Below are 14,005 nucleotides of genomic sequence, written 5' to 3' on the forward strand. Positions count from 1 at the left end.
TCATTCTTCACTTTGAATACCTGTGAACAAAACATATGTGACTAATGTTTTAATTTAGTCCGTCAGCAAACATTTTTCAAGTCCCAATATAAGCCAAGCACTAAGGAAATATTCTACGGGAACCAGATATTCTCCTCCCCATAATGGGCTTACAGTATGTGACACGAAAAAAAAAATACAAGCAGAGAAATAAAAAGTTAAAGGTTTTTTTTAATCTGTTAAGCAGAACATGAAAGGCCCTAGGACAATCCATATTTCTCAACGTAAAATACCTCTGCATTGTTTCAAGGCAAACTGAGTTGTGTGAGTGTAAGTTGTCTTACATCTGCCTAGATTCATCATTATCCAATTCTTTTCAATAGGACTCTGAGGTATAATTCTATCCCCTAAGCTAGAGTAGGGTCCAGCTGACAACACATTAAACCAAGGAATTTTGGCCCCAACTCTCTACTCTTTTAGTAGGGCTAGAGATTTCTACTTACTTTGCTAGGTTATTGACAAATATTAATAAGGTACTTAAGCCATTCAGAAGAACTAAACAAAAACTAATAGCAGACAACTACCTTTTCCTCCGAGAGAGAATTTTAATGACAAACTATGGAACTTGACTCTATATTAAGGAGAATGGCACAAGGCTTAATATTTTGCAAACTGAATTATGATTAAATTTTATATACATTGCCTAAAAACTAGCCCTTCAAATATAAATTCTTTAATAGGAGAGGTGATTCATTAAGCTTTTTGTCTAGTCAGTAGCAACAAAGATTTAAAGAAATACTTGAATTCACAGATCTCGTCCTTCTTTTCAGTTTATGATGACATGTTGTTCTCTACCATCATAAGGGACCTCCTCTAGGTGAAGCTTCCTGGTTGCTGAGCTGGAGGTTCTGAGCTGTGACAAAATCAGAAATTCCCCTAACTTTGTGTAGACTAGGCCATGCAGTTCCAGACTTAGTGCCAAGAATGTGGTTAAATATGAGTGGGCAACACTCATCCAAATCACACCAAAGGCAGAGGCAGAATGGTGAAAGGGGAAAGCAGTGGACTTGGAGTTAGCAGACTGGCAACTAGTCATTTACTCATTTTTTAAGTCAGCATATCTTTGTACAGCACATTCATGTGCTTCAAGGAAGATAGTACGGAAGATACAAAAATGTTTAGTGTATAGGACAGTATCTAAGCTGAAAAATGTTTTTGAAAATAAATACGACAGCAGTTGAGATGAGAAAGATATACTTCTGGCTAAGGTCATCAACAAGGGGATCATATAACATGGAATACATAAGGAGGGACCTGAAGGCATTTAAGGTTTTCATAAGCAAAGATGGGGAGGTTGAAGGATAGAGTTCTGAAGAGAGGAGGTGACAATAACACCAACAAATTGAACCTAGAATAAATGAACACGTTTCCAGAAACATACAGACTGACAAGACCGGGTCAAGAAGAAACAGATAATTTGAACAAACAGATCACTAGAAGTGAAATAGAATCTGTAATTTTTTAAAAATCCTTACAAACAAAAGTCCAGGACCAGATGTCTTCACTGGGGAATTCTACCAAACATACAAAGAAGAACTTATACCTATCCTTCTCAAACTATTCCCAAAAATTGAAGAGGAGGGAACACTCCCAAATTCATTCTATGAGGCTACCATCACCCTGATACCAAAACCAGACAAAGACACCATGAAAAAAAAAAATTACAGGCCCATATCTTAGATGAATATAGATGCAAAAATCCTTAACAAAATATTAACAAACCAAATCCAATAATACATAAAAAGAATCAGACACCGTTATCAAGTTGGAGTCATTCCAGTGCCACAAAGATGGTTCAACATACACAAATCAATCAATGTGATACACTACATTAAGAAAACAAAGGATAAAAATCACACGATCATCTCAACAGATGCAGAAAAAGCATTTGACAAACTTTGGCATCCATTCATGATAAAAATGCTCACCAAGCTGGGTATAGAGGGAACATATCTCAACATAATAAAGGCCATTTATGACAAACCACAGCCAACATAATACTCAACAGTGAAAAGCTGAAAGCCTTTCCTCTAAAATCAGGAGCAAGACAAGGATGTCCACTCTCACCACTTTTATTCAACATAGTATTGTAAGTCCTAGCCACAGCAATCAAACAAGAAAAAGAAATAAAGTATATCTAATTTGGAAAGGAAGAGGTAAAACTGTCACTATTTGCAGAGGATATGATACTCTGTATAGAGAACCATAAAGTCTCTACACAAAACTATTAGAACTAATAAATCAATTCAGCAATGTAGCAGGATACAAGATTAATATACAGAAATCTGTTGTGTTTCTTTACACTAATAATGAGATATCAGAAAGAGAAAAAAAATCCTGTTTAAAATTGCATTAAAAGAATAAAATACCTAAGAATAAACTTAACCAAGAAGGTGAAAGATCTACACTCTGAAAACTATAAAACATTGATGAAGGAAATTGAAGATGATACAAAGAAATGGAAAGACATCCCATGTTCTTGGATTGGGAGAATTAATATTGTTAAGACGGCCATAATACCCAAAGCAATCTACATATTTAATGCAATCTCTATCAAAATGCCCATCACATTTTTCACAGCACTAAAACAAATAATCCTAAAATTTATATGGAACCATAAAAGACACAGAATTGCCAAGTCAGTCTTGAGGAAAAAGAACAAAGTTGGAGATATAACCCTTCCAGACTTCAGACTATACTACAAAGCTACAGTAATCAAAACAGTGTGGTACAGTATCAGCACAAAAACAGACACATAGATCAATGGAACAGAATAGACAGCCCAGAAATACACCAATTAATGGTCAATTAATCTATGACAAGGAAAGCAAGAATATACAGTGGAGAAAAGACAGTCTCTTCAACAAGTGGTGCTGGGGAAGCTGGACAGCTACATGTAAATCAGTGAAATTCGAACACACCCTCACACCATACACAAAAATAGACTCAGAATGGCTTAAAAACCTAAATATAAGGCATGATACCATGAAGCTCCTAGAAGAGGACATAGGCAAAACATTCTTTGACATAAATCATAACAGTATTTTCTTAGAACATTCTCCCAAGGCAAAAGAAATAAAAGCAAAAATAAACAAATGGGACCTAATCAAACTTAAAACCTTTTGCACAGCAAAGGAAACCATCAACAAAATGAAATGACAACCTACAGAATGGGAAAGAACATTGTCAAAGAATGCAACTGACAAGGGATTGATATCCAAAATATACAAACAGTTCATATAACTCAATACAGTATGGAAAAACAAACAATGCAATTGAAAAATGGACAGAAGACTAAATAGGCATTTTTCCAAAGAAGACATACAGATGGCCAATAAGCACGTGAAAAGAAACTCAATATCACTAATTATTAGAGGAAATGCAAATCAAAACTACAATGAGCTATCACCTCACACTAGTCAGAATGGCTACCATCAAAAAGTCTACAAGTAATATATGCTGGAGAGGGTGTGGAGAAAAGGGAACCCTCCTACACTGTTGGTGGGAACGTAAACTGATACAGCCACTAAGGAAAACAGTATGGAGGTTCCTTTAAAAAACAAAAATTAAAATTAAAAAAAAATAAAACCTACCATATGATCCAGCAATCCCACTCCTGGGTATATATCCAGAAAAAAATGAAAACCCTAATTTGAAAAAACACATGCACCTCAATGTTCCTAGCAGCACTATTTACAATAGCCAAGACATGGAAGCATCCTAAATGTCCATCAACAGATGACTAGACAAAGAAGATATGGTACATATATACAAGGCAATATCACTCAGTCTTTTAAAAAATGAAATTTTGCCATTTGCAGCAACATGGATGGACCTAGAGATTGTCATACTAACTGAAGTTAGCCAGACAGAGACAGACAAATATATATTATATGACATAACTCTTATGTGGAATCTAAAAAATAATACGAATGAAGCTATATACAAAACAGAAACAGACTCAAAGACATAGAAAACAAACTTATGATTACCAAAGGGGAGAAGGAGGAAAGGAGGCACAAATTAGGAGTATGGGATTAACAGATACAAACTACTATACATAAAATAGATAAGCAACAAGGATTTACTATACAGCACAGGGAACTATACCCAATATCTTACAATAACCTATAATGGAATATAATCTGAAAAAAGACTGAATCATCATTACGCTGTACACCTGAAACTAATGCAATATTGCAAATCAACTATACTTCAAAAAAAAAAAAGGTCTCCTCTTAAGATGCTCCTAAATGCTCTGTCCTTATCTCCCCCTCCAATATACTGTCAAAACTCAGCCAAAGAGATGCTTTAAAAAGAAAACATGTTGTTTATCTAGCCCAATTATCTGATAGCTTTCTATCTCACACATGACAGGAAAGCCAGGGTGCTGACAGTGTCTCTCACCTTCACATCATGGTCCCTCTCCAGCCTCAGAGCCTGCTTCTCTCCGTCTCATCCCAGCTACACTGGTCTCCATGCTTTCCTCAAAGACAGCCGACAACACTAACACAGTCCCTTTAACTCACTCTCTCTTTGTGGAATCCTCCTCCCCCAGATAGTATATACGTGCTAATTCCCCCAACTCCTTCATGTTTTGTTTTGTTTTGTTTTCTCAAGGAGGTTTTCTCTCCAGGCACTCCAATTGTCTTCTTTTTTCTCTACAGCAGTTATGACCACCTGTCATACTATAAACCTATTGATTTACTCATCTGTGTTCATCACCTCTCCCTAGAAAGAATGTAAGCACCATTGCAGCTTTGATTTCTGTCTATAACTTAGCAGATGTTTAGTAAATAGTTACTGAGTGTTAATAAATGAATACATAGAAATGGATAAGAAATATAATGAAGAAAGTATTGTTAGTATTTGCCTTCTTGTTTGATTACAACTCAGGGCAAGCCCCTTCCCCTGTCTGGGTTTTAATTTCTTCATGTATAGACTGAGAGGTTGGAACTACATAGACTTAGTGTCCTAAGTAGTAGTTTCCTACTACTAGTTTCCTACTACTATGTAGTATCTTAGTTTCCTAAGTCTATGTAGTTTCTGAAAGCCCATGATTCTATGGATACCATGTTGTAACCAAAGAAACTAACAATAGAGAAATTAACGTGAAGAGAAGGGAAAATGCCGTTGAATGAATCTCTTGCTTTCTAGTCACCCAGTCTACATAACAAAGATTCTTTATGATCTTAGTCTGTATACATTTTAGGAAAACTAGAATACTAATAACAATGATTTTTTTTTTCATTGCAACAGTCTGGGCACAGCTGAAGCCAATAAAAGTTTTCGTACTTTCTACTTTCCATTAAAAGCAAGTTTGGCCGTCATTTAGTTTTCACTCTGGTTGTCCTTAGCACCTTCCCCCATCATGGCTCCTCCTGTGATAGCAGCTCTATTTTCTGTGCTCTTCTTGTTTTATTGCCACCTAGTGCAAGATCCAGCGGATGTAGCAAGCTAGGTTTTATCTCTGAAAGACTAACAGTCAACGTTCAAAAATAACCTGATCAAATCACACCAAAGTGTTATAAAAAGTATTTTCTATGGATATGTACAGATAACACTACCATTTCTTTCATATTTATTTAATACTTCCTAGTGAAAGAGTATTTGTAAAAAGCACTTGTCAAAAGCAACGTAATAAGCAAACAATAGTTTAGATATTTTGCACAGTAGATATGCATTTCTTAAATGACTGAAAACATAACTTTCCTATAACATTTCTCAAATACCAGAAATAATATTAATCACAACCTCATAATTTATCTTTCCCATGTTATCATTCATGAAACGTTCTTTGTACACTGGGAAGTTAGTATGACAATTCTGTGGGATAGAGAGAAAGACATAGCTTCTCCATCCTAGGTTTTGCTGGTTCTTTCTATAATATTTGCTCTCACATTTTCTCTGAATTTGAAAAAAATAACATAGAGCAACACGGTTGAAATATAATTTTTAAAAGCATTATATCTGTCTGATTAATCATGTTCTGCCTTGGTTTATTCAGAATATGCATAGGTAAAAAGATAAAGGGTTTTCCTCGTGCACTGTTGGTGGGAATGTAAATTGATACAGCCACTGTGGAGAACAGTATGGAGGTTCCTTAAAAAACTACAAATAGAATTACTGTATGACCCAGGAATCCCACTACTTGGCACATACCCAGAGAAAACCATAATTCAAAAAGACACATGCACCCCAATGTTCATTGCAGCACTGTTTACAATAGCCAGGATGTGGAAGCAACCTAAATGCTAATCCACAGAAAAATGGATAAAAAAGGTGTGGTATCTATATACAGTGGAATATTACTCAGCCATAAAGAGGAACAAAATTGAGTCATTTGTAGAGACATGGATGGACCTAGAGACTGTCATACAGAGTGAAGTAAGTCAGAAAGAGAAAAACAAATATCGTATATTAACACACATATGTGGAATCTAGAAAAATGGTACAGATGAACCAGTTTGCAAGGCAGAAATAGAGACATAGACGTAGAGAACAAACGTATGGACGCCAAGGGGGGAAAGCGGGGGTGGTGGTGGTGGGATGCATTGGGAGATTGGGATTGACATGTATACACTAATACGTATAAAATGGATAACTAATAAGAACCTGCTGTATAAGAAAATATAAAATAAAATTCAAATGTAAAAAAAAAGATAAAGGGTTTGAATCATGTATTTGTAAAGCCATATATACTCTCATCCTCCCTCAAACAAGCCCAAACCCCTCATGTACATCCCTGAAAAGGTAGAAAGCCTTACTTTGTTTTCTAATGGAGCCGCACCAAATAACTCTCCTGGGCAACCACGTTGCCAACGAACAATAAAGAACCTGCCATAAAGTCACGTTTTTATGGTGTACTGCCAAGAAACTGAGCTTTGCCTAAAATACGGGCACAAAGGCGAATAGAAAATATGGAATTTATGGCTTTGGAGTCAAACTATGTGTTATAGCAGTACTTTGGGGAAAATATAAATACTCTGAGCCCACTAACTAACCACGAATGATGCGAAGGTGTTTGAGCTGTGCAGCACGGGAGCAGCTGCTCTGCAAGTCTTATGTAAACCTCTTGCAATTGGTTTCCTTTTCCAATTTAGAAAAGGGAAAGAGACAAAAGATGGGCTAGATCGGGAGAAATCACAAACAAGCACAATATAAATGAGTCTCTTAGTGTTAGTGCCCCATCAAATGTTGTGTTCCACTGCCTTTTTATCATGCAGTTCCTAGGGTTACCTTTTGACATCTGTTAATACCTTTAAAAGGGGCGTTTGCTTTACTAAAGAAAAGCAAGTGCTGATCCTGAAAAAAGTATTTAATTAATGTGGAGTGTCAAAGATTAGAATGAATCTGATTTCATGAAGGAAAATAGAAAACGACACTGTTACTTGTTGCTTTCATGTTAGCAGCACATTTCATTTTAATCTAAAATCTCTCACGAGGAATACTGAAGACTTGCTGTCTCCAAATCAAGAGAAAAGTGCCCTATCAGGATACGTCCTCTACCACTCAGAATACACAGATTCCGCTGTTCACCACTCTGTAAGTCTTCCAAGAGACAGTCACTTCAGTCATTGATGGCAACTTGAGATTTCAGCCAACGTGAGATCATAGGCCACAAAATAAAAACAAGGGCGTAGGGACAATTCATGGGCATTTGGGTTTGTCTGGGGACTCGTATGAGCACTTGACTATTCTTAGTCTAGAAAAGTAAAGAGCAGTGGCGGAAAACTAATAAAGCTAGAAAAGGTAAGAATTCACAGATATGGGAATTCCCACATGAGAATTCCTTTTCCTAGAACACTGGACTGTATCTTCTCCTGGGTAACTCTCCTCTCCCCCTAGGATTCCTCTCAAAGGCCACCTCCCACAGGAAACCTCCTTGGACTTCACTCCCATGCCTCCCTGCCCCCATCTGAGTGAAGAGCCTTTTCCCTGTGCCTCCCTCCACTTTCCTGATCCTTATCGTGTTATTTTGTCATCGTTTACTTATCTCAACCACTCACCCTCCCAGGAACTGGGAGAACAAGACCTGTGACTTGTTTAATTCTGTACAACCAGTATAGAGGCAAAAACTGAAAGCTCACTAGGGACTTCCCTGGTGGTCTGGTGGTTAAGATTCTGCCCTCCCAATGCAGGGGGCACGGGTTTGATCGCTGGCTGGGGAACTAAGATCCCGCATGCCCTGCGGTGTAGCCAAAAAGTAAATAAAAAACAAAAGCAAAAGCTCACTAAGTGAATAACAAGTAGGACCAATGTCTGAGGAGATGTTTTATACTGCACAGTTTTCCTTCTTTTAAAAACATTTATTTTATTTTGTCCTGCAAAGTAAATTCTGAAAAATCTATGCAAATCACAAATACCTTCCAAAATGAGAATGATGAGATCCTTTATAAGAAAAGATATGTGGTTATTACATATGTTTCTATTTTTCTCAAAGGAAAGTTAGTTGGCATAGACAAAATAAGGTAGATTAGAAATTTTATGCCTAACACTGTTTCTTACAAGCCAAGAAACCTACATGAAGCCATGTCTTCAACTGAAAAATAGAGAGAATCCAATCTGTGTTTGCTCTCTTATGAACTTGTTGAAAGGATAAAGTAAGTTAATGGGAATAGAAGTATTTTTAAAACTTTTACATTGGTATATTAGGGGTATTAAGATGCTAAAAAAGCATAAATGGGATTTAATTACGTAGAGTTTTCTACTTCTTTGTCTTATACAGGGTGAAAGTTGAGGAATATGTTTTGGTGACAAGTTTGAGTTTGACATTGTCACAGTCTGTCCTTGGACGTAAGTAGGATACTTTTGGACCTATAACCTTGATCTATGTTAGTTATGGTTACCACCACCAACCACATCATCAAATACAGAACTTTAATGACACGTTAGACCCAAGTCTCTTTTGTGTTTCCTCGTGGTAGAGTCAGAATTCAGTACAAAAGAAAAAAATCGTTCATGCCTGTTCCAAATACTTTTAACATGGACAGTGTGCTGACTTTGAAAAGCTCCTTGGTGGAACAAAAGTGAAATGTAACACCAGCTGCCGGCATCTTAGTTGCATTCCTGCACACGCAGAATAAAATTGAAGATAACTGTCCCAACTGGTCTCCACTGGGATGTAAGACCACACTTGGCAGACAACCTACAGTCAGCTGTTACATGATCGGCTAGACTATAATATAACGAAGTAATACTGAGACGTTACTGCTCTGGCCATCAGTCAACTTAATAGCATCCTAGCATGCAGAATTCAGAATTATAATGACTTGAAATGTTTTTCAAGAGCAATGAATTAGTAAATCAATTATACAAGTACTTGACTGCTATCCATCACAGTGAGGACATACCCTCAGGTCTCCTTCCCTCACCTATGGTCCAGAAGTGACACAGACATGGCAGAGGTTGTGTGGTCTGAAAGCCACCCCAGTGCCACTGCAAAGGTCTTGCTGCACAAAATTTCAAGATGGCATCACGATGGTCCCACTGGCTTTCTAACCCAGCCACTTGAGTGTGATAACTCACTATTTGGAGGAATACTTTCTCAAGTGTCTACAAGTCAGAGCAGTAATGTGGCAGTTAAAAATTGCTTCCTGTCCATCACAGAATATAGAAATTTCACACTATCCTTCACACTAGTCACACTTCTTCCCTTGAAAATAAGTTATTTGAACAATTCCATTACTGAGATGCCCGATAACCTTTCTTTCTTTGGACAAGTGCACAGGAACCATTCAAAATCATTGTGTCACCTCTGCTACCCTCCATGATATGAGTTCTATGACTACAATTTAACAGCTCCGTACGAGAGACAGAAGTAGGGTGGTGGGGGGGAATCAATAGTTTATTTATTGAGCTCTAAATTCTTTTGTTTTTTCCAACAGATCACTTGCCCAGTAAGATATAGTTTTTAAATTCCCGTAACAATATTATGAAATATCCTTTTAAAGGATAGCTCAGTGAAAGTTTAACGATTCAAAATGATAGAACTATATGGTACTAGTTGGCACAATTATTGTGTCATCATACAGTTCCTTACCTTTATATCCATGGGTCTCTACAGCAAAATCACGAACAGAGCTCTAAAATCCTTTATTTTCATAATATGTCATGCGAGACCTACTTCTAAATAAAGAAATAGTGTGCCGTCTGCATGATTTTCATTCTTGTGGGTCAGATACCATACAGCCTCCTAACCTTGCCTCTCACCTGCCCTCACCACCCCCCATCACACACACTCACTCACATTTTCACACACACGTTTCATCCAAACCAGCCAGGCTCCAGATCTTTGAATGTGCCTACTAACTCTCTTACTTCTTTTTCCTTTAATGCTCTTTCTCTCAGCTAGAATATACTTTCTCCTCTTTTAACCAATTCAGATCCTTCCATTTCAAGGTTTCATTGCTTCTGAGAAGCATGGGATTCTTGACTAACTGAATCCACCACTCATCTTAACCTTACTTTGAATATGCTCATTGATTATTTATAAGCAATATGTACCACACAAGTATGGGTTTCTTTCAAGTTGCCTCAAAGGATTCTGGGTGCTCCAGGGGGGCATGTAGCATCTCCCAAGTAGACCTCAAGCTCCTTAGGATGAGGAAACGTCTACTCAACTTGCTCTGATTCCCCATTCCATCTGGCAAGTGTTTCTGCTCAAAAGAGGCACTGAAGGCATTTTGCAAAACTGCTTGGATGACTTTTAAAGACGAATAACTGTCCATTGTTTAAGATATTTGAATGATTTTTAAAGATGTCTGAGGTATTAATTTTCACCAATCTGGGTTTGTTTTAATCTCCCACAATGTACGTTTGTATACTTACCGGAACAGAAACTTGAGGATTATCCACAAGTTTTCCCAGCACAGCAAAGCCATCGACATCGATCTGGCCTCTTGGCTTTATAGGTAAGGACTCGATCCTGTTGCAGTCAACAAAAAGAGTCGCACTGCTCCTTTCCACGCCAATCATGATCTTATGCCACTGGGAATCAAACAAGGAGGGCAAATTCGAAAAGGTCACAGTTTGGAGACTTCCGTCCAGTCCCTTGTACGAAAACGCAACAGATTTTGTTTCGCCATTAATCTTCACGCCAACTTGCTCCTTCCCCGAGGAATCTTGAATCTGCCAAACACTCCAGTTCTTTTCAAGTGTGCTTCCAGTCATCCGAAAAGTGGTTAGAAAGGAGTATTCTTCAGGCAGCCCACTGGGATATAATTGCCTGAGCAAAATTTTAAGACAGTAAATATAAAGCTTGTTTTCTGTACCCAAGCATATTACCATATTTCCTAATTATGCTGTTTTAGATTCTAGACCTACAGAAAGGCTCCAGTGTGAAAAACCATGTACAAGTTGTTCTTTCATGACTGTTCATAAAGACCTTCACTGAAGTTCCTTCGTGTACATTAATGTTTCATCTTAAAATACACATCTTAAAATCTTAAAATACACATTAAAAAAAAAACCCTCCCTCATAGCTGAGGAGTGTTCCCAAATGTCACATAATCCCAACAGTATTACTATTTATGCTACCTAAAGAGCTACTATTCAGCAATTCCACCTCAAAAAACACATTCCGCCAAAAACACATTCTTGCAAAGTTCTGGGCAACATTCTTCCACAAATGAGAGAAGAGATCATTTGGAATCCAAAGCAGCTCTACCAGTTTAGGACACCCTTTAATTAAAGCGGGTTCTTGAAATTTTATTTTAACGTAACATGTTAGGATTTTTTGTTATTTCCATAATTGCTTGGATTTTCCCCTCCCCAAGTATAACCTAGACTCATAAGTACTTTGAGAATCGGTCACTTGCAGACGTGAGAAGCCCCTTCACACTGAGCGTGTCTGTCTTTTCCAAGGACTTCAGTGTGTTAAAGTGGCAGCTGGTTGCTTGTCACTGGACACGTGACAAGGGAAAGGTGACCAGTTATTAATTCTCTACTCCAACCCAGTTGTTCCTCAATCTGCCAGTTAAATCTGTATCATGTCAACTTCCTTTACTGCTCTAAAGGGCTGCATAAGACTTCATTGTCCCTCCTGCATCCCCCATCTCTGTGAGGTAGCCATCTGGAGCTGCACCAGCTACCTGGGTCTTCTGTTGAAGCCAAGTGGCTAAAAGCTGAAGACCAAACTTTAAAAAATCAGGACATAGTAAATGTAAACATCACCGTTACATCTTTACCTTCAGGGGCTTGAAGGTTGTTTCCTTCTACCTTCCTCCTTATAAGCATAGAAAATTTCCTAAGCAAAGGAGAAATCCTAGGAAAACTAGATGCCAATTAATTTTGTTTGGACAATTACGGACCAGGATCCAAAGTCCTAAATAACCTTCCTTCAGGTCAAACTCCTGTTTTACGGCCCTCTTCTTGTGTAAAGAAGAAAAGGCAAGAAGAAACAGCTAAGTGGATACTGGTTTAATTTGTTACAACCTAATATGAATAACATAAAAAATCATTGTATTAGCATATGCACTCTGCCCGTTACTTTAAAATATATTGCTGGGGTCGAAAAGTTCTAAACCAAAATTTTCCTCAGCCCCAAATGTTTAGCTGTCATAGCTAGCTGTCAACTATGTCAACAAATGTCATTGCTTTGTTAGTTTTATAAAAATAACAAAAATGTGAAAGCTTCATCTGAGTATTCTTTTATCATCCAAGTACTTCTTTAGCCATTATTTTCTAAGATGACTTTAGTTTTTATTTATAACACTGGGTGAATTCAATTTTCAGTTCATATTTTTAATTGATTACTGGTGATGTTTATTATTCTTATTGCAAAGCTTTCAATTTGCTAAATATATTTTACGTCTGTCAAGTGTACGGGAGGTTTAAATATGTACATTTTAGAAGATTCAGTTTGGAACTAAAGAAGAAAAAAACGTATGCAAGAACTATTTACTATCCTATCTTCCCAGAAAAAGGATGTCTAACATATCTATTTTGATATTTGTTTTCAATATAGATTCTCAGATTACACCTATTCCAGAATCTTCTAGAGAAGAAACTAAGGTTCACTAATGACAGTGTAAGACATTGCCTACTTTAAATTAATATTGATATGTTAGTATTGATAATACTAGATCCATACACACATCCTTAAAATATTCATGCCCTTTGATCCAATACTTATCATTTTGGAAACTTAAGAAAGTAATCACAAAATGGTGAAACAGTTTTATTTACGAAACATGTATTGCATCATTTGTAATGACAAAAAGTTGGAAATAATGTAAATGTTCAATAAAATAGTAATTGTAAACAGTGAAAAATAGATGTTGCCTACTGTGTAATTGTAAAACCTTATGGAAGTTTATACATCTCATTTAACCAACCTTGATTAATTTGGAGCTAGGAGATAACTTAAAAGTCTTATTCAATGGTGAAATTTGGCAAGTCTCCATTTAAATTATAATTTTTTTTTATTATTCTTTCCAACCAATGACCTGAATTTAACTAGATACTTAAAGAGTTTTAGGGGGAGCCCAAGATAGTTATTGTTGAGGTGTGAGTTTTTCCAAGAAGGAAGATAATCCTAATATTTTATCTTCTCTACCTTAAAGCATTAATTTTCTAGGCTTTTAAAAACATATCTGTGTAAAAAATAATAATAATAAAAAATATCAAAAAATAAGAAACTTATCTGTGTCACCTATATATTTGTTTAAAGATGTACTGAGCAAGCCTGCAGAATTTCATCAGTCTCTAGGAAAAACAAGTCTAGGTGTTTTGATACTAGAAGTCACAGTAACTTCTCATGACTCCTTTGCAAAGACATTATGAGGTTAACAGAGGTATCTCTCCCAATTAGTGCTTCATCCAATCTCTCCTGCTAAGTGAACAAAGTGATTGTGTTGAAGGTAAGATATGACAAAACGTCTTCATTTACTTCTGACTTGGTCACGTAATGCCAAAAACTTTTTAAGAATGGGAGGTGGTTGAGGTTGCTGGAAGAATAATTCAT

General features: G+C 36.8%; 1 protein-coding gene across 1 annotated transcript in view; it reads right to left on the bottom strand.

Annotated features, from left to right (window-relative positions):
• COL9A1 (collagen type IX alpha 1 chain) overlaps positions 1 to 14,005 on the bottom strand; it is an 84,058-nt gene that overhangs the window by 64,594 nt on the left and 5,459 nt on the right. Inside the window, exon 5 of the mRNA XM_033867390.2 lies at positions 10,870 to 11,266. Within this exon, the coding sequence (XP_033723281.1) occupies positions 10,870 to 11,266 (397 nt within the window). The remainder of the gene's footprint in view (positions 1 to 10,869; positions 11,267 to 14,005) is intronic.

Source organism: Tursiops truncatus, chromosome 12 (assembly GCF_011762595.2).
Source record: "Tursiops truncatus isolate mTurTru1 chromosome 12, mTurTru1.mat.Y, whole genome shotgun sequence".
Classification (NCBI taxonomy): Eukaryota; Metazoa; Chordata; class Mammalia; order Artiodactyla; family Delphinidae; genus Tursiops; species Tursiops truncatus.